The 19,769-nt window shown below is 54.3% G+C and overlaps 8 protein-coding genes across 8 annotated transcripts; 4 read left to right on the top strand and 4 right to left on the bottom strand.

Moving 5' to 3' along the window:
- Window positions 1-470: 470 nt before the first annotated feature.
- V2A60_003528 (retromer subunit VPS17) lies at window positions 471-2,405 on the bottom strand (the record flags this gene model as incomplete). Its single annotated transcript, XM_083254861.1, has 3 exons — window positions 471-1,333; window positions 1,387-1,840; window positions 1,890-2,405. 3 exons carry the CDS (start codon window positions 2,403-2,405, stop codon window positions 471-473), a joined length of 1,833 nt encoding a protein of 610 aa, XP_083110987.1.
- A 718-nt stretch (window positions 2,406-3,123) lies between these two features.
- V2A60_003527 (protein-transporting protein BCP1) lies at window positions 3,124-4,050 on the top strand (the record flags this gene model as incomplete). The annotated part of the gene is made up of 2 exons (XM_083254860.1): window positions 3,124-3,216; window positions 3,280-4,050. 2 exons carry the CDS (start codon window positions 3,124-3,126, stop codon window positions 4,048-4,050), a joined length of 864 nt encoding a protein of 287 aa, XP_083110986.1.
- An 89-nt stretch (window positions 4,051-4,139) lies between these two features.
- On the bottom strand, window positions 4,140-5,075 carry V2A60_003526 (chorismate mutase ARO7; the record flags this gene model as incomplete). The annotated part of the gene is made up of 3 exons (XM_083254859.1): window positions 4,140-4,808; window positions 4,886-4,946; window positions 5,005-5,075. 3 exons carry the CDS (start codon window positions 5,073-5,075, stop codon window positions 4,140-4,142), a joined length of 801 nt encoding a protein of 266 aa, XP_083110985.1.
- Window positions 5,076-6,336: 1,261 nt separating this feature from the next.
- On the top strand, window positions 6,337-8,549 carry V2A60_003525 (uncharacterized protein; the record flags this gene model as incomplete). Its single annotated transcript, XM_083254858.1, has 4 exons — window positions 6,337-6,405; window positions 6,535-7,135; window positions 7,195-8,219; window positions 8,274-8,549. 4 exons carry the CDS (start codon window positions 6,337-6,339, stop codon window positions 8,547-8,549), a joined length of 1,971 nt encoding a protein of 656 aa, XP_083110984.1.
- Window positions 8,550-8,980: 431 nt separating this feature from the next.
- Window positions 8,981-10,534, top strand: V2A60_003524 (uncharacterized protein; the record flags this gene model as incomplete). The annotated part of the gene is made up of 1 exon (XM_083254857.1): window positions 8,981-10,534. One exon carries the CDS (start codon window positions 8,981-8,983, stop codon window positions 10,532-10,534), a length of 1,554 nt encoding a protein of 517 aa, XP_083110983.1.
- A 216-nt stretch (window positions 10,535-10,750) lies between these two features.
- V2A60_003523 (uncharacterized protein) lies at window positions 10,751-12,292 on the top strand (the record flags this gene model as incomplete). Its single annotated transcript, XM_083254856.1, has 1 exon — window positions 10,751-12,292. The coding sequence occupies one exon, from the start codon at window positions 10,751-10,753 to the stop codon at window positions 12,290-12,292; it is 1,542 nt and encodes a 513-aa protein (XP_083110982.1).
- Window positions 12,293-12,621: 329 nt separating this feature from the next.
- V2A60_003522 (3-isopropylmalate dehydratase LEU1) lies at window positions 12,622-15,194 on the bottom strand (the record flags this gene model as incomplete). Its single annotated transcript, XM_083254855.1, has 4 exons — window positions 12,622-14,763; window positions 14,834-14,908; window positions 14,988-15,019; window positions 15,095-15,194. The coding sequence occupies 4 exons, from the start codon at window positions 15,192-15,194 to the stop codon at window positions 12,622-12,624; spliced, it is 2,349 nt and encodes a 782-aa protein (XP_083110981.1).
- Window positions 15,195-18,431: 3,237 nt separating this feature from the next.
- Window positions 18,432-19,033, bottom strand: V2A60_003521 (uncharacterized protein; the record flags this gene model as incomplete). Its single annotated transcript, XM_083254854.1, has 2 exons — window positions 18,432-18,996; window positions 19,029-19,033. The coding sequence occupies 2 exons, from the start codon at window positions 19,031-19,033 to the stop codon at window positions 18,432-18,434; spliced, it is 570 nt and encodes a 189-aa protein (XP_083110980.1).
- Window positions 19,034-19,769: the final 736 nt, after the last annotated feature.

The following is a 19,769-nucleotide window of genomic DNA, read 5'->3' as shown; positions in this document are numbered from 1 at the left end:
CCCTTAGCTCCACCGCAACTTCTTTCATCACGAGCACTTACCCTAAAGGATGATGAGGGCACGCAAATAGTCGTAACACACGCAATACGCACCAATACTTGATATTTTTTTTTCTCCTCTTCTTTTTTTTTCATATAGGTTTGTCTACGTCCATTGTACAATATAGCCTTAGGGTGCGTTATCTATAACCTGTGAGATCCCTGCCTGCGATCAGGGCAGATGGGTGATCTGCATGATGAATCTGGTTACAAAGTCCAGTCGGAGTGGGACTAAGACGACATTGTAGTTGTCCTAACATTTCGATTGAGGTGCCGACATCCCAAAAAGTCAACACCGAGCGCATCACACGTCTTCAAACATTTCGATTGTGGCTAATTAACACTGGGTGAGGGAGGTCGCCCTCTCTCGACTGGAACCCATCTTCTGCAAGAATGAACATGTGTCACAAATTCTGTACCGTTTCCGTGCCCTTAGAAAGTGCTCGTGGCCAAGCGACTCGCCGCGTTCCTTGCATCGATACGGTCATCGTCCTCCTCCTCGGCCAAGCCTGGTAAGCTGGCACGCCCGGCGGCACCCGCGTCATGCTGGACGTCATCCGCTTCGCTGTCCTCGGGCAGCTTGCCCATGAAGCTCGACGAGGTGCTGCGGTTCGCCGCGTCCGCACGGCGCGGCACACCGCTCCACGCGTCACCCTTAGGACCCTGGCTGGCGGCCAGGCTGGTCCGGCGGATTACGGGGTGCGATTCGCGGCCCAGTCGGCTGAGACCACCCGACGAGTCAATGGCGCGAATGTCGGCGCGGACGCTCTCCAGCACGGACAGTGTGCGTCTCTCAGCCTCAATCTCACGCAAAACGAACTCCCTAATGCTCAGGCGCAAGTCGGTTGATGTCCGCGAAAACCACTTGCGGCGCTCCTGGAGCAAGTTCTGCGTTACCCTGTGGGTCTTGTTGTAAAGGTAGGCCTCCGTCTCACGCGCATCATCTAGAGCTGCAATCGCTTCGTCAACTTTTTCGCGGCGCACGCTGCTGCTGGTCTTGAGGCGATCAGCGGCATTGAGCTTGCTCCTTGTAGCTTCCTGTGCCTGAATAAATTCCCTGGTGAGGATCTGCCGGTTTGTCAGGGTCTCTTTGACGATGAAGGCATCCTGCGAGTGATATTGGAATGGGTCGCCAATTGTAGATGCCTCGGCGGTAGCCTGCGCCGCGTGGAAATCTCCCACATTCTGGATGACTTTGCCCAGCTTCCTGTAGGCATTGGCCAAGCCAGGGTGGGGTTCTTGCACATGCATCCCTCCGAGCTTTACTCCAAAATCAGACTCAGCAAGGCCAAGTCCTACGAGCGCACCGTCAGTACTGTACATGTCGTCATCGCTTTGTGGCACGTACCTCGCCTGGCCTTGACCAATTTATCAACCTTGTGTCCGGCGTCCATGGTGCCGAGGTAAAAGAGCTTGACGGCAGGGCGTGCATCGGCGAGCTCGGGCGTATCGTCGGGTGGCGGGGCGAACTGCTTGAGAATCTTTCTGCGAACACCTGTAGCGGGTTGCTTCATCTTGACTAAGGGGCTGTAGCCAAAGTCCGACTCGACAAAAAGTATCATCTCGTCGTCTCTCATCAAGGTCTCGCTGCTGCATACGTAGTTGAACCACCTCTGCATCAGAGCTTTGACTCGGGTCTCGTCCTCGTCGGTCCCAGCGCCGGCCGAGGTGACAGCTGGGGGAACGGCAGGTACAAAGGCATCGGGGTTGGCGGAAATGAGGTGCTCGGCAAGCTTTACAAACTCGGAGTGCAGGCGGCGAACGTCACGATATTGGGATGTGCGGAATCGAGGAAGGTTGGTCTATAAATGGTCAGTCGGTTATAGGTAAAGTCAATCGCCGAGGACATACGTAGACGTCAAATCGCAGCAGCGGGTCTTTCTTGCCGGTGCGCTCCAAACCGGTAATCTTGGCCTGCAACCTATATTGAGGCTGCAGCGGCTTATGAACCTGTCCTTCGGGAGGAGCAATGGGACCCCGGATGGGTTCAGCGTCGTGCCCCTGCGGCGCGTAGCCAGGGTGCTGTGGCGGCTGGTGGTGTTGCGGAACTGGCGGCGCGGGCTGGGAATCAATCGCCTGGCTGACCTCGGACTCTTCATGGCCCTCGATAGTTTCGCGGTCGGCCTCACCCCCAGTTTCCGAGGCAGTGGTGGCAGTCCCAGGTCGCGGAAAACCCTCGGCGCCGAGCGCTGGGCTGCCTAGGCCGTTGGAGTCTTGCGACGAGAAGGGAAACGACGACGATGAGCTCTCGTGAGGAAGGCTGGCAAAAGGAGCCGGGTTCCTCTTGGGTGATGAGGTGGGAGAGTTGCCCCAGGGCGAAGCTCCCACCGGATCGTCGGACTCGTGGATGGATGCGCTGTAGTCCATGGCACTGACGGAGCCAGCGGACGGCTTGATGATGACGGAGCGTTGGTGCGGAGTTGTCGACGTCAGTGCGCGGTGAGACGAAGAAGATTGTATCGTCGCCGATCGGACGAGTTGGGCAAGCAGCCTGGTGCGTAGCAAGCGGACAGGCAGTAATGCGTGCCGGCGTGTGCGATCTTGGTAATCGACCCCAGTGGTGGTGCTCCGTGACGCAAGCTGAGAGGCTGGTCGGGTTGGCAACGACTTGGTGGTGGATGGGATGAGCTGCAGGCGGGTCGCTCGGCGGAGCTTTCTGACCTGGCGGTCTGTCACAGAGAGCCTGGTACCTATACCTTACTGATAGTAACTAAGATACCTCAGTACTTAGGTATAGTGAGTGCTATGTTGGCATGTGGTTGCACGCCTTAGGCTGCGGTGGGTGATTAGAAAACCTGACACCTGCATGCCATTCTATAATCCATTTAAGCCGTTCTTTCTCACAATATAGATCTCTTTCATTTTCTGAGTTTGTCTACTTTTCTGTATTTTGTCTATTCTCCTAGCTCGCGGCCGACCTTTTATTCGGCCGCCGCCACCATCCCGACTGTCCCGATTAAGGCTAGTGCGGGGCAGCCAAAAAATTGTACTGAGCTTGACCGGCCCTTGACATTTTCTTCTTCAACAATTGCGCCTACACACGCTGCACCGTTTTCCTCCCTATTATACACCAAATTAGCTCATCATGGGAAAGAAGCGCTCTAGGGAACAGGACGGACTCTCTGGCGGTCCTGACAAGGCTGCCGACAAGATGGACGAGGACGATAGTGACGAGGAGGTAGGCCGGCACTACCCACTGCTCGACTAAACTAGGTACTGTTTCTGACTTGGGTGCTTATAGGACTTTGACATGGTTGATGTTGACTTCGAATGGTTCAATTACGATCCCGAAATTGACTTTCATGGAGTCAAGTCTCTTCTGCGTCAGCTCTTCGACGTCGATGCCAACCTCTTCAACATGTCGACCCTCACGGACCTCATCTTGTCGCAACCGACAATCGGCTCGACCGTCAAGGTCGACGGCAAAAATACCGACGCATACGCCATGCTATCCGTATTGAACACCGCTGTGCATAAAGATGCCGACACCATGAAGGATGTTCTGCAGTACTTGGTCCAAAAAGCCGGCACCAACCCGTCGCTGGCCCCGGTCGCAGACCTCATCAATGCCAACAAGCATGTTGGCCTCGTATTTTCGGAGCGCTTCATCAACATGCCCTCCGAGATTGCTCCGCCACTGTACTCGATGCTCATCGACGAGATTGAGGCCGCTGTCGAGGACAAGGAGCCGTACGACTTTTCGCACTACTTGATTCTGACGCGCACTTATACTGAAGCCGAGTCGACACTCGACATTGAGGACCGAAAGAAGAAAAAGGCCAAGGAGGAGTCTTCCACATTTTATTTCCACCCCGAAGACGAAGTGCTGCATAAATATGCCTCTGCCTTTGGTGGATTCTCCTATACCAAGGAGGGCGATGCTGTTGCCGACAGCAAGCGCGCATTTCAGGAGATGGGAATCAAGGCCCAAGGACACATGATCCTTATCGAAGCCCCCAAGTTCCAGGAAGCGATCAAGGCAGTCAACGATTATATAAACCCCGGCCAATAGGAAGAAAAATAAAATAAAATAGAAAACAAAACTTTGTATATATCATCATGTCAGGGTACGCATGAATTTCAGATTCATTGTCCTCGTGACTATGGAGCCGGCTCCAGGCGCTGCATCAGGTATTCTACTTCCACCTCTTTTGTCAAGGGAATGACATGCTTTTCATACATGGCGGCGACAGCGTCGACATCAATCTTGATATGCGACTCGGAGCCATCCTTCAGACCGGGGTCCTTGCCGTAAGTGCGGGCTTTGAGACGCAGGCGTTCAAAAATTTGCAGCTCGACAGCGCGGTTGGTGATGGCCTCGTCGATTCCCTTGCGGTCGCCGGCCTTGATGAGGGCGGTAAACTTGTCCGTCTCGGAGCGGAATTTGCTCTCGGCGACAAACTTCCCAAAGTGGATGCGCCGCGACAGCGCCTGCAGACAGGCAATGTCGCAGGTGGCGGCCGATCCGTAGTTTTCCTGCGTCTCGCCTCGGTCGCCATGGCCAAAGTCGGGACAGACGGCGGGGAGGAACTTGTCCGTGTAAAAGTCCTTGATCTTGTCGTTGACGTTGACGTTGTTGTCATGGAGGATCTTGGGGTAGCTGAGCGGTTTGAGGATGGGCTTCTGCACAGCCTCGGGAAAGAAAGGGTACTCGTCAGGGGACTCGTAGCGACGGATGAGGGACTGTAGCTTCTCCTGCTCGCTCAGGTACCAATCAAAGAAGCTGAGCTTGCTGTTTGGAATGTCGAGGGCGCCGGGCATATAGATGGTCTGCGCCGGGGATATTGTATGAGCGACTCATCGTGCTCTGGCCACCACGGTGTGGAGAGAAGACTGTACAATCATACCTTGTTCAGGGCAAACTGTACGCGCTCAATGAGGGCAAAAATGATGGTATCTTCCAGACGACTACCAGCCGGTGTGAGTCAAGGCATCAAGTTGTGAGAGGGAGCGTTAGCACACGTACATGAGCTGGTATCGGATGCGTGACAGGTCCAATGCCTGGGAGCCATCGTTGAGATCGACAAAGGAATCCATGGAGGGCGATGAGATTGTCTTGACCGGTTGGAAATAGGGAATTGAGACACCAATGAGTTGGGCAACGACAGGTCGATGTTGGAGGGGCAATTTTCTCCGAGCATCGGCCGCATGCCGCTAATAAAAAGATAATGTTGCATCAGATGTGCGCCAAGATGCTGGTGGATCGAGGACGTCTAGTGGGGGGCACCGCTAGAAATTGGCTTTCCGTAGGCGCTGCTGTCCGCTGAAAAAATCCCCGTGGGCGGGCCGGGTACATCCAAGTCATACTGTCGTCGACCTGATGCATCAGCTTCGAGCGAGCATAGGAGCCTCTCACCACGACTCGAGTTGGAAGAATGTATTTGGACTCCGTTTTTGTGCCTGCCAACGTGCACCGTATCCCTGGGTCAGTTGCTGGAGCCCGGCCCTGTTGGGAGGCATGCTAACAACGCCCATAAATTCAATCCTGAATGCACCATTGTATCCAGAATACAGTCCTCCAGACGAAAGAGACCAGAGTTCTTTGCGGAAATGGCTAAAATAATTGGCAAAATCTGCCGCCGTGCAATAAATCTACGCGTTGCGAGTGTCTATGAGTGAAGAGAGCGACGATACACGTGGAGGGGCCTACAGGGACTTGACATGGAATAAATCTCAAAAGTCAGGAGAAATGAGAATTTGACAATTTGTTACTACATTGATTTTATTCGTTTCCATGCAAGCAGTGCGGATGCTACTCCGTCTCTTATACTCAGTATGTAGTACACTGCCTGTTGAGCAAGGATGTTTGCTGACGCAGCAACCACGTACACTACAGATGATCTCGGTCTGTCCAAACTGTCATGAAAACATCGAGTATCCTCTCTCAATCTGAGACCTTTTTTACTCACGTCGTCATATATGCTTAGCATAGTAGAACTGCAACGTGCGCTATTTGGCCCGTGTAAACGCCATCGTACCCGAACAAGCCACCCGCTATAAAGAGGCTGCCCCACAATAGCTATAGCACTGGTCTCCTTTAAAATCAAGCTTCGGCCAGTGACACTCCAGGCACGGGTTGCGCAGTTAGCTTACTGGTTACAGCGCTCTCCGACAAGGCATCCTGGGCTCCCCCCTTCTCCATGCGGGCCCTCCCATTGGCACTTCGCATCCCAGGCGGGCCGCGCTCAAATGCAAAGCAACCCTGGGTCGCAAACTCCTTCTGACGTACGCCACCGACGGCTTTCCTCGAAGCCATTGACCACGACGCAATTGCAGCTCAAGCTCGACGGCCTGAGCCATGGCTGATCCGGAAAGCCAATACGATTTCGCTGATGATGGCGCCGACGACGACCAGTCGCTCATCTCGGTACGCGACACCAAACTGCGTCGCCGTCCACCACCGCCTCCTGGTGTCGTGTGATGGCGGCGGCGGCGTCGTCCGCAGCTTGCACCCTGTTTTGCTAACGCACCGCCTTATTGTCGCCGCCGTGTACAGACTCGTGGCTTCGAAGCTTTCAGCAGAAAAGTGACAACCACCGCCAGCCATCTCATGGGCCCTGTAAATGCCGAAGGTGCTTCTACGCACTACCAGGCCGCCATGGCCGAGGTGCACAAGCAGCTCAAGCGGCCAACGGTCCAGCGCAGCATGTTTGCCATGGCAAGGACCACGCCCACCGATATGGTTCGCTCCAAGCTCTCCCGAGTAGAAATCCAGCACCGCGCCTTGACGACCCTCCCCGATCACCTCCTCTCCAACATCCCCGACAGCGACAACAGCTACTCGCTCTTCCAAGGCTTCCAGGCCAGCTTCCCCGAGCTGACAGACGAGGGCAAGAAGCATCGACGACGCATTTCCAGAGGGAGAAAGCTGCTCGAGGATGGCACGTCCGTTTCCGAGACGCAGCGACTCAGCCAAGCCAAGAAGGAAAAGGCCGCCATGATGCACGAATTTGACCTGCTGGCCGTGCGTAAAAATATGGCCAGCAGCGAGATCCGCGAAATCGACAATAAAATTGCTAATCTACATGGAATGCGCCGGATCATCATGGAAAGACTAGCAGGTTTGGAGCAAGAAGAGGCTCTCCTCGAGCACGATAGTGAGCCGCTCTCCAGTCCGACCTGCGTATGCATACCCTGAACTACTAACACTTTACAGTTCTTGATGTCGAGGGAAGAGTCGAGGCCGCCCAGGCGCTCGTTGACGAAGCTGAGGAAATTGCAAAGAACACACCCACAAGAGATGAAGTTGACCTCGTTGGCGATGCTGACGATCACGACCCCGAATTCATGTCGCAATCCGTCTACGATCAAATTCCCAGCTCATCCTCCGGCACACCGACGAAAAGGCCCAAAAAGGTTCGCCGCCGCAAATCTATGCCCATCCTGCATGAACATTTTGAACCCGGCTCCAACATTCGCGAGATTCGAGCACACAAGGACACAATCACCACCCTCGATTTTGATGCGCCATTTGGAGTCATGGTCACTGCTGCCCTTGACGACACGGTTCGTGTGTGGGATCTTAATGCCGGTCGCTGCATGGGTCATCTCGAAGGCCACAATGCATCCGTCCGCACATTACAGGTTGAGGACAACATCCTGGCCACTGGCTCAGTAGATGCAACCATCAAGCTATGGGACCTCAGCAAATCACAATACGACCCACAAGGTGCCGGGCATGGCGAGGAGGATGAGGATGCCATCGCTTTTGAGAACCCCAACGACCAATTTGTTGAGCCACCTCAAGGTAGCATGGACAACTGCGAGCTCTTTACACTGCAGTCACATGTTGGAGAAATCACGGCTCTCCACTTCCGCGGCGACACCTTAATTTCTGGCTCTGCTGACAAGACGCTGCGTCATTGGGACTTGGACAAGGGCCGCTGTATCCAGACGCTGGATGTCATGTGGGCGGCCGCACAGGCTTCTGCAAACCCCAGCACCTCCGATGCCGCCTGGAGACCTACAGGTCGCTCAAGTTCTAGCTCGGCCGATTTTGTCGGCGCCCTACAGGTGTTTGAGTCGGCGTTGGCGTGTGGCACCGCGGATGGTATGGTGCGTCTGTGGGATCTGCGCAGCGGACAGGTACATAGAAGCCTTGTCGGCCATACCGGAGCCGTAACATGTCTCCAGTTTGACGATGTGCATCTGGTGACTGGAAGTCTGGACAGGAGTATACGAGTAAGTTCTGGCGATGCGACACGTTCCGAAGCAGTGACGCTAATCGAATGATAGATTTGGGACTTGCGAACTGGGTCCATATACGACGCATATGCATACGACAACCCTATTACGAGTATGATGTTTGATGCGAGAAGGATTGTCAGCGCCGCTTGCGAGGATGTTGTCAAGGTGTACGATAAGGTAGAGGGACGGCAATGGGACTGCGGCGCGGGCGTCACGGCGGCCGAGGAGGGTAGAAAGACCTCTGTTGTGGAGCGTGTGCGTGTAAAGGACGGTTATATGGTAGAGGGAAGACAGAATGGTATTGTCGGCGTGTGGACATGTTAGAACGGCGATACAGGATGGCTCTTTGACATTGGTATTCTATAAATGTGTACAATTTACTTGGATTAACATGCACCTTGCTTGCCATCATAGGCGCATTCCGGAATATGCGAAATATCCGGAAAATCATTCCGTTAAGCTTGAAAAAAACCCACTGCAAACAAGCCAAAATATGCCGTCATCTTCATTTCCGCCTTTTGTTGAAACGGTTGCAGCTGGGGAAGTGAGTACATCACATCTACGCTAGCGCGGGACGATTGCCGGAGCCGCAGCGCCCCGCTAAATTGTGAAGTGGCGGCCGTGACCGTCAAAGGTCCCGTGAACCTCTCTGTTCCGTCACCAACATTGCGGGCCGTTCGGTGTTTGGTGCGCCTACGGCCGAGCGTTAGATTCCCCGCGAAACCAGCGAATAACAATTGTACGACCCGATACTCATGGATTCTTCACCGCTTGTCAAGGCGCAGGACCACGCGCAGGCCGCCGCGGTCGCTACTCGCCAGTCCGCCGACACCACCGTCGCCATCAACGAGCACACCCTCGCCGCGGGCGAGTTTGCCAACGCTGCACAGCGGACATCTAGCGTAGAGGCCCTCCGAACTCTCAAGCTCCTCGAAGCGCACCACCAGCGGCTCGCCGAGCTGCTTCGGCTGCCGCCTGACGCTTACCCGCACGCCGGTGGCGAGGGCGACGGAGACGAAAAGGCCGTCAGCGAAAAGGACGGCGACGAGGCTGCCCATGCGGGCAGAAAGTCCTCGACAGGCGGTGCGACGTCGCCGAGGTCCACCTCATCGGCTCACATGCCGGGACTGGCGCAGCAGCGGCGTCATGCCGCGCGGGAAATGTCATCGTCCATTGCGAGCAACCTAGCCTCGGCGCGCGGCATCCGCTCCAAGTATCGCGGGCAGCCGCTGAGCCCCAGTGTCTCCAACGACCAGGCGCCTGGCAATGTCGACCCGCACCCGCGCCGGGACGGCTCCAAGACCAAGATGCAGACTCTCATGGACCACCAGCCTGGCAAGCCGACCTGGGTGCCGCCCATGCAGTCGTCAAAATCGGACGCTCGCCAGAGATCCTCCTCGACGCCGCAGCAACAGCAAATCACGGATTCGAATGCCGATGACGCTGGTTACACAAGATTCTATAACACCTTTGGTAGCCTCATTAATAAAATCTCGGCACCCCTGGCATTTGCCGGCCTGCCGCTCATTCAAGAGGAGTCTATCACATCGGATCAAGAGTTGCCCGAGCCGGCACAAGCAAAGCGGAAACCAAAAACAGTTCCGTCCCCAAGCGCCGAACCAGATTTGTCAAAAATTTACTCCAAAGCTACGATGCGTGTTTTGGCCCGTGAGGGCCATGCTCCTCACGAGTCTTTCTACGTCGTACCCACCACTGGGCACACCATGTCGTATGCCAACATTCTTAGCTATGCTGAGAAGGAGAAGCGCCGCCTGGGAGGCTCCATCCATGGTAGCATAGAATCCACGATTGCAGAAGAGGAGGACGATGATTTTGTAGACGCACGCGAGCTTCCCGTCGCCCTATCGCCAGGTGCTAAACGGCGGGTTGGCAAATCATCGCATACAGAACGGCAGCTCAACAATACTATCGAAGAACTGTATACAGAAAACCAGTCCTTGAAGGATATGTTAGATAAGCTGTCCAAGCGACTACATACGTTTGAAGCGAGCGCGCAGAGCTCCGCCATGGCTCTGGCAGAGAGCTATCGCCTGATGAGACCCTCCTCACCGAATGCGTCGGCAAAACCAGACGACGGCGCGGCTGCGGCGATGCTACGGAAGAGCCAGGAGATGGAGGAGCAACTGGTGGCAACAACAAAGCAAATGGAACGACTTGAAAAGGATAACCGCAAAATGCAAAAGACATTAGAAAAGTATAGGGAGAAATGGGAGCTGCTTAAAGCTGGAGCCAAGGCGCGGAGAGACGGCCAGAAACTGGATGCTACGGAAGATGATAGTCAAAGCTAAATAAATAATACCGCTTTAGTTGACGGATTTACCTATGCTGTAGTAGGTGTGTTATACCTACCCAATGAGCCTAAAGATCGCGCTTGCCGCTGATAACAAGACGCAGCGCAAACCACCAAGCTTTCCTCAACGGAGTGGGGACATTTACTTGACAACTTCATCTCATCAACACATCAGCACTTGGGCTGCTAAGCAACGAGCATCAAGCATGCCGTCATGAGCTACCATCCCTTCATATTACCCGCCTTTAAAAGGCTTCTCGATCGTTATCATGAGGCTACAAAAGAGCTCGTGGAAGCAACGGATGAAGAAACGACCGATTCAGATGGCCAGCCGATCAGCGGTGGGATTGAAGACTTCGAACGCCAAGCCATACAGAACCTGCTTAATAGGCAAGCATACTACCTTCTGGATACGTTTGAAGATGCTATTGCCGGAACCTACGAGGTCGGTTCGTTTGACGATCTTGTTGCCCGCCGGCTGAAGGACATCGAGTTTGCGAGCCACGCTCGCCTGTACGCTTATCGCTTCGACGAAGCGCCGTCCTACTGGCGACAAATCTACTCCGATGCACAAGTCCTCACCACATTTCACATTCTACTCAAAGAGGTGAACAAAAGAACGCCGCATGAGCAGCGGCAAGCTTTTCTGAAGGCGTTGGACGAGGTAGTAGCGAGGCTTGACCAGTCCATCATCACAGCTGGCGGAGGCCGCATTCTCGACAGGGCATGGATAGAAGGGACCATAAAACAGATTGATCAAGTCTTGAGGCCGATTTCGATCTTCAACTTTGAAGAGGAGTTTTCTGAACTGGAGCCGAATGGTCGCCCGGGATTGTCGAGACCATGCGAGAGACACCAAGGCTGGAATATCGACGAGTTTGAGAGGCACATGAGAGAAGGGCATGCACTTGCCATGGCCACAGGCACAGTCGGTCCCGAACCTATTGTATTTACAGACTTGACGAAAGATACTTGGCCTGCACTACTGGACAAGAAATGGGTCCGGCCGAGCTACCTCCTTCAGGAGACATTGGGCGGACGACGACTGGTGCCGGTAGAGATTGGGCGTAGTTACGCCGAAGCTGGATGGGGCCAAGAACTTCTACCCTTCAAAGAGTTTCTCGTCCGATTTATTGACAGGACCATCGTTGGTGGCGATACTACAAGCAGTGGCGCGGATAGCCCGGGTACCGACGCCAACAAATCTGTTCCACAGCCAGGCTACCTGGCGCAGCATGACCTCTTTCGGCAAATACCCGCACTTCGTGAAGACATCATGATCCCCGATTTCTGCTGGGCCAGTGTTCCATCTTTTCACCCTTTCGATCCCGCCAAAGTCAAACCAACGCTCCAAGAGCCGGAGCTCAATGCTTGGTTCGGCCCCGCCGGCACCACCACACCCCTTCATACGGACTTGTACAACAACCTTTTGTGTCAAGTTGTGGGCACAAAATACGTGAGGCTGTACCCTCCCCAGGCGGACGAGTACATGCGGCCAATGCCGAAAAATGTAAACGGCGTCGATATGAGCAACACAAGCGCCATTGACCTTGGCCTGATCGAGGGCTGGGATGAGTGCGATGATGATTTTGACGAGGCCGCCGATTTTATCAGAGAAGTACAAGAAAGTTTAGAGGACGTCGAGTACTTTGAGTGTATTTTAGAGCCAGGCGATACACTACTTATACCCGTGGGGTGGTGGCACTACGTCCGAAGCTTGAGTGTCAGCTTCAGTGTAAGTTTTTGGTGGAATTGACCTTTCATGCCCTTGGCAAACTGTTTTCTATCGAGGTATGGGGACTTATGAAATGAAGCACGAAGAGATTAATTGTAGTACCAGACACAGCGCTATAGCAGTTATTTATTCTCACTAGACGCGACTTTAGCCCGCATAGCCGTTTGATACCAGCACTCGACTTTTTTATCCTCCACATTGTACGGTTGTGTGCTTGGGTAGCTTTGGCATTCATTCCATTCATATAAACTTGAAATAAGAAAAATCATTCAACTCCTTCCCAATGACATTATCTGCACCTAATGTTTTTTTGTTCCTTTTGATGTCTTTTTTGTTTTGTTTTGTTTTCGCTACCACTCGAGCGGCTCGTTGATGGGCTCACCACGGTTCGTCTTGGCGACGGGCACGGCCTTTGCGGCGAGCTTACCGCCCTGGCCCTTGCGCTTGAGGTAGGCAGTTCCGTCGAGCCAGGGGGTGTCGGCCGTCATGCGGCGCTCGAAGGCGGCAATCTTGTCCTCCATCTGCATGGTGAGGCCAATGTCGTCGAGGCCGTTGACGAGGCAGTGCTTGCGGAACTCCTCAACCTCGAAGCGGCAGATGGTGTCGCCGGCGGCGGTGCGGAGGAGCTGATTGGGGAGGTCGACCTCGACCTCGCGGCCGGCGCGCGCCTCGGCGGCGACGGCGTCGAGGTCAGCCTTGTTGGTGACGGCGATGGGCAGCATGCCGTTCTTGAACATGTTGTTGAAGAAGATGTCGGCAAAAGACGGGGCGACGACGGCCTTGATGCCAAAGTCGAGGAGCGCCCAGGGGGCGTGCTCGCGCGAGGAGCCGCAGCCAAAGTTCTCGCCAGTGCAGACTAGGATCTTGGATCCGCGGTAGGGCTCCTTGTTGAGGACAAAGGACGGGTTCTCGGAGCCGTCCTCGGCGTAGCGCAAGGCGTTGAAGAGGGCGCTGCCGAGGCCGGTGCGCTTGATGGTCTTGAGGAACTGCTTGGGGATGATGGCGTCGGTGTCGACGTTGGCCATGTCGAGCGGCGCGGCGATGCCCTTGAGCGTCAGGAACTTGGCCAGGCCGGCACCACCGCTGCTGCTGCCGCCACCGGCCGCCGTCGCCTCGGTGTTGGTGTGGGGGAAGTTGTCCTCGGGCTGGTCGGCAATGGCCTCGCGCTCCGCGGCGTCGTTGGCGACGCGCTCGTCAACGTGAGGCTTGCCGGCGGGGGACTGGCTGGCCTCGACGTGCGGGCTGGCGGTGTATGTGGAGAGCTTGCGCACGTCGGCGAGCTTGCCGACGATGGCGGCGGCGGCGGCCATGACCGGGGACATGAGGTGGGTGCGGCCGCCCGCGCCCTGGCGGCCCTCAAAGTTGCGGTTCGAGGTGCTAGCGCAGCGCTCCTTGGGGGAGAGAATATCAGGGTTCATGCCGAGACACATACTGCAGCCGGCCTCGCGCCACTCAAAGCCGGCGTCGATGAAGACCTGGTCGATGCCCTCCTCCTCGGCCTGCTTCTTGACAAGGCCGGAGCCAGGGACGACCATGGCGCGCTTGACGTTGGGCGCGATCTTCTTGCCCTTGACGACACTGGCAGCCGCGCGCATGTCCTCGATGCGGGAATTGGTGCAGGAGCCGATGAAGACCTTGTCGATGGGGATCTCCTCGAGGGGAGTGCCGGCTGTGAGGCCCATGTACTCGAGCATGCGGCGGCCGGCGGCCTTTTTGGATTCGGTCGCAAACGTCTCGGGGTCCGGGACGACGCCAGTGATGGGGATAACGTCCTCGGGGCTGGTGCCCCAGGTGATGGTGGGGATGATGTCCTTGCCGTCAATAAAGACGTCAATGTCATATTTGGCGTCAGGGTCGGACTGCAGGGCGCGCCAGTAGGCGACGGCGCGGTTCCACTCGTCGGAGCCAAACTTGGGCGCCAGAGGGCGGCCCTTGAGATACTCAAAGGTGACGTCGTCGGGGGCGACCATGCCGGCACGTGCGCCGCCCTCGATGGACATGTTGCAGATGGACATGCGAGCCTCCATACTGAGGCTGCGGATGACGGAGCCGCAAAACTCAATGACGGCGCCAGTGCCGCCGGCGGTGCCAATCTTGCCGATAGCGTGGAGGACGACGTCCTTGGAGCTGACGCCGGGGGCCAGCTCGCCGTCGACCTGGATGCGCATGTTCTTGCTGCGCTTGGTGATGAGGCACTGGGTGGCGAGGACGTGCTCGACCTCGCTGGTGCCGATGCCAAAGGCGAGCGAGCCAAAGGCGCCGTGGGTGGACGTGTGCGAGTCGCCGCACACCATGGTGGTGCCGGGCAGGGTGAAGCCCTGCTCAGGACCGATGACGTGCACGATGCCCTGGCGCTTGTCGCCGAGGCCAAAGTAGGTCAGGCCAAAATCCTTGACGTTTTCCTCGAGGGTGACGCATTGTGTGCGGGAGTCGTCCTCTTCGATGAAGGTGGCAATGTCTTTCATGCCTTTGCGTGAAGTGGTGGGAACATTCTGCGGAGAGGAGGGTCAAATTAGTGCCGTTCCTTGTGTCCCAAGCGGAACAAGTTACGAGGAGACTCACATGGTCGGTGGTTGCCAAGGTGCAGTCCGGTCTGCGGACGCCACGGCCGGCATTCTTGAGACCCTCAAAAGCTTGCTGGAGTATTGTTAGTTTTACCCGATCGTCCGATTGGGAGCTGAGGAGCGACAGATCTCGCGCGAGGGGAGCAGCGTACGGGAGAGGTGACTTCGTGGACCAAATGACGATCTAGTTGAGAGGGGAGGAGATGTTAACTTGAGATCTAACCATCCACACATGAGAGGCGAGGAGGGGAAGACGTACCGATATAGAGCAGAAGAGTGCCGTCAAGCTTCTCATCAACAATATGCTTGGAGAGCACCTTGTCGTAGAGTGTTTGCGGTTTTGATACGGATTCAGGCATTTTGGCTGTGAGAATCTCGGAAACAGGATGGACAAGAAAGAAAAATTAGGGGGGAGAGATGGGAAGGAAAGATCAGGAATAGAGGATCTCGATGGAGCAACGGGAAGATGGAGGGAGAGACGATGAGAGTTTTGGTGGGGGAGGGGGGATTTTGGTGATGTCGGGAATCGCTAGTGTAGTTGCAGTTCCTAGTAGGAACGTGGATGGAATGCGATTGGAGGTGATGGCGTTTGTAAGAGGTAAACCCGACTGTAGGCTACAACGATCAATGGCTGGCAATAAAAAAAAGGGTATGATCTCAAGATCAATGAAAAACAGATTTCGGGGTCAGGATCAAGAAGAGGGCTCTGGTGCTCTTTTATGAAAATCCATTGCAGCGCAAAAGGCATCGGCTCCGATGACGGAGCCCAGCTTGGAAGCGCTCCGAACTCGCGGGGCGGCTTTTTTTGGCGTGACGGCGTTGCTATGTTGCAGAGGGCTGAGGGCCCACACCAATTGCTGGTTGTATCGAGCACTACACCTATGCTTTCATAGTCGTTGCTAATGCGCTTCCGGCATTGGTTAGTAGTCTGGTGGTGGAAAGGCTCCTTACTAAGGTACCTACTACAAGGTAGGCCCCCCGCCCCCTCCCCCCGGCCCTGGCAACATCCACTTGGTCGCTGTGCCAGTAACTGTAAATGCCCCGTCGGGTAGTAGAGTACTTTGCTCCGATACTCGCTCTTCGTGAGAGCATGCTTTCTTCTTCTTCTTCTTCTTTTTTTTTTCAAGTATCACTGATATAGAATGGTGCCTTGAGTACTATGAAAACTATTGCATGATTTGACAGATGACATCTCGCACAAGATTGCCAAGAGAAGTCGTCCAACGCTATCCGTACAAGCCTGACCGATGGTTGTGCGAGTCTTGGTGGATCGCCACCTGCCACTATAAATGGACATTGTAATGCCGGCGCAGCCATTATAGGTACCTACTTAACTCGTGTCACTCCGCGTACTCCGGACTGCCAACGACATCCGGCCAAGGACCGAGATGGGTAGTTGAAATACCCGACTAGAAACGAACAGGAGATATCACATGCCATTATGCCACATTCACCCTCATGATGGAAACCTGGCAATTCATTAAAGTCGGCATATGGCCTACTCTACTATCGAAGTCCTGTGCTGTCTTGCCGGTATGCTTTAGTTATAACCGCCGCCATCACATTGCCAGGAAGACCAAGCTGATTCTGAGTATTGAATTTTGTCTAAAACTATTCCTCTTGCGCCTCATGCATCATGTCGCTTACTCATCCCACATTTGGTCCTGCATTTATGCTCTCAAACCGAACTCTACTCGATGCAGTTCACATTCACCATCGAGTCAAATTTTGGTATCCCCTCGCAAGTCACCATCCAAACAGTAAAAAAACGTTGCCTGCCACTGCTCTACCTGCAGATTGCAGGCAACTTCCTACCGCTGTCAAAATGTGAAGCCCCCATACCACCAATGCTATTACCACCATGGCCCCGGGGAGTGCCAGAACCAAAACAACCGCGTCCAAGACTGTCGTTTGTTTCTTTGCGTTGCGCTCCCAAAGGGAAGAGTACGGATCAAAAACTGGCCGCACAATTTTGCAATACATCTCTACCGCTGCTACCAAAGGGCGAAGAGTGCAATCAAATATCGCGCTTAAATCGGCTGTTTGCGTTGCTTGCGCCGCATATGCGTCAGCGGTATGAGTTGCGATGGCGTCGTCTTCGACGAGATGCGTTGGGAAGCTTCCTGGTATCTATTATATTGTCAATACCATCTCATGTCGCTGCTCAAGTGCCCATAAAGACCTACTTGCAGACGTTCGCTGCATCTCTCGCAGTAACTTCGTTCCGCCTGCTTCTGTTTGTTCAGAACAGCATCTGCAGACGTGGCGGCCTTTTTCTTCTTTTTCTTCTTTCGATCTTCTGCGTGCGTTAATTTCAAGATAGTCTTTGGTGCACCTTTCACCCCCTCTTGACTGCGGCTGTGACTGGTTGGTGAAAGCTTCGGCTCGGTGCTTTGAATTTCTGTGTCGACCTTTTTCTGGCGCAACTGCAGTCGATTGGGGACCCTCGTAGTTTTCAAAGCATACGGTCTTACATCTTTCGGGATGTTCCTTGGTACTGGGCAAGTGATATCGTTCAGTATAGCTGCTTCCGTGTCCTCGCCTTTCGATGAACCGTTCAATCTCCTCTCCGGGTAGAATGCTATTGGCTGTTCTGGCTTTGTCTCTATCAGCGGGTTGCAGCCCTCTAATGGGTTGGCATTCAGTCGAATAGATCCAGTAGTGATGGTGGTGTGTGTGCAGGCATATTCGTCCCTTGCTGCGGTTCCTCTCATGGTATTCGGTACTTCGTTCTTGGCCCCTCTTTGAGCGTCCAGATTGTGACCTTCCCAGTTCTCTTTGTCGTCGTTCGTAGAGTCTAGAAACCCCATCCTCATCACTCTCATTTCCTCGTGCCTCTTGTCTGGTGTCGATCCATCTCCCACGCCGTCCATCAACTGGAGAGGTTCCTCGTGCTTGATTGTTGGAAGGCTCGGGGGAATGGTTTTGGCTTGCTCTAGTTTCTGGTCTACATTTTCTACCCATGCGCCGATCGTATGTGGCTCTGCCGGGGAGCCTGCGAGTTCTTTTCGCATTATGTGTCTTTTGGCCATGGTCTGTATTCGAGCCTGTGTACTGGTCATGAGAATATTGCTCAAGCTCTTTGTTGTTCGCAGTGAATTGGTCACCTCGCGGAAAGCTTTGCGAGTGGAAGTCCTGTGTCTGGGCTTGGTTTTTTGGCCTCCGGGGTCCTCTGGATTGTTGTCGCAGTTCCCTAAAAAAGGCTGCGACTTCAAGTTTGCGTCATATGCTGGGCCTGCCTGGACTTTGGTGGCTGGTGAAATCCCCCCAGAGGACTCACTTTCTGAAGATGCCCCGTGCACAGCTTTCTTGGACCGGAAGGAATGATCAAAGCTTATTCCATTCTCGAACAATTCTAATGCTGCGCGGGAAACGTTTGCGAAACTGCGCTGACGTGGAGTGCGCACTACAGTGCCACATGATTCCCTGTCGTTCTGGCCGGCCGAATCGAGGCTTTCACCAGAGCCCACCTCTTTTTGTGAATCGTCCAAACTAATTAGTTTTGTCTGAAGCTGGCTAGCAGTCACCTCGACTGGAGGGTCAGTTGAAAGCTCTGGGTATACATGTCAGTAGAGGGTTATCTGGATAAGGTGACTCTACAGACCAGCTGGTGATTTCGGTTGCTTGCACGGCAGCTTACCGGCTCCTGGATCTTTGACAATAGACCACTCCTTGGTGTATCGTCGCCACATGAGCTGGTTGGCCAATTCTTCGGCCTCTTGCTTACTCTTTTCCATACGACGGAGCTCATCTTCACGCGCCTTGAGAAGCATTTTCTTCCGTTCTTTCTCATCGATCTTCGGGTCGAATGTCACGACCGTACGTTTCGGTCGCAGTTGCTCCTCCATTGAAGCCTCCAAACCCGGTTGGCTCTCTTCACTATCCGTTGGGGTCTCGACGTCTATTCGACCCGTCCCAGGATTGATTCCCTGGACCCCAAGATAATCGCCGCTCGCCTTCAAAGCTCTTCTCTCTCGTCGTGCTTGCTTCCTTAACCGAAGAACGTGGTCCGCTCTCGCAAGGCTGCTGTCCAGAACATGTGTAGCGATCGAGTCTGCTCTTGCGGTAGATATGTAACAACGGGATAGGCGAGACTCGTCGGCTAATGTCTCTTGATTCTCTTCCTCGTCCTGTAACCAATCAAGGCTATCCTCGTGGTCACTAAATCTCATTTCTGGGAGACTGAAGCGCACGTCATGCTTCATGTGCGGAGGAACCGGCATGTTTTTATTGTTTGGGGTCGCCTTGCTTGGCAGCTCCTTCGCCGTATTCCAGCGGACGATTGTATCCGAGTGTGTGCTTCCCTTAAACGAGCCGCCTGCAAGAATGGATTTGTCTCTCGAATGTTCTGCTGTGTTGCGGTTTGATTCAGAAGCTTCCCAAAAGCCTTTGGCTCGTAGAGTACCGCCTCGTTCGAGCCGTTTGCTAGGGAATATGTGGCGAGCCCATCCACCCTAGGATGCGTTGCGCCTCTTTTCTTCGTGACTCTTCGAATCTCCGTATGGATGTGTCTGATGTTTTTTCAACGACAGCTGTGCGGAGGGTGAAACTTTTGAACCCAAAAAGTGCGGCATGGTGATGGATATTGTTCGTAGCGGTGCCAGCAGCCGGCAGGAACGGCGGGTAAAGAAAACAGGCAACCAGTAACTGGGACAATATTTAAAAGGAGTGAATTACATGACCGATGAGCCAAGCACAAGGATGGAAAACTTGTAAATACATCTACAGCTACAATAATACCATGTATAGTGTCGTTGGCGCACTTGGCAAGGCGCATCAATACGCGATGGAAATATTCATCGAACCTGCCAGGTTTACCGTGCGGCAGGCACCGAGACCCCCGTCGGACAACTTTGTTGGACCGGTAACGCATGACTTTTCCGTCTCTATAGTCAGACGCAATAATTCAACATAGTACATCTAGCAACTAGGAA

Source organism: Cordyceps javanica, chromosome 2 (assembly GCF_051103115.1).
Source record: "Cordyceps javanica chromosome 2, complete sequence".
NCBI classification, from domain to species: domain Eukaryota; kingdom Fungi; phylum Ascomycota; class Sordariomycetes; order Hypocreales; family Cordycipitaceae; genus Cordyceps; species Cordyceps javanica.
This window is presented reverse-complemented; position numbering and strand designations above follow the sequence as displayed.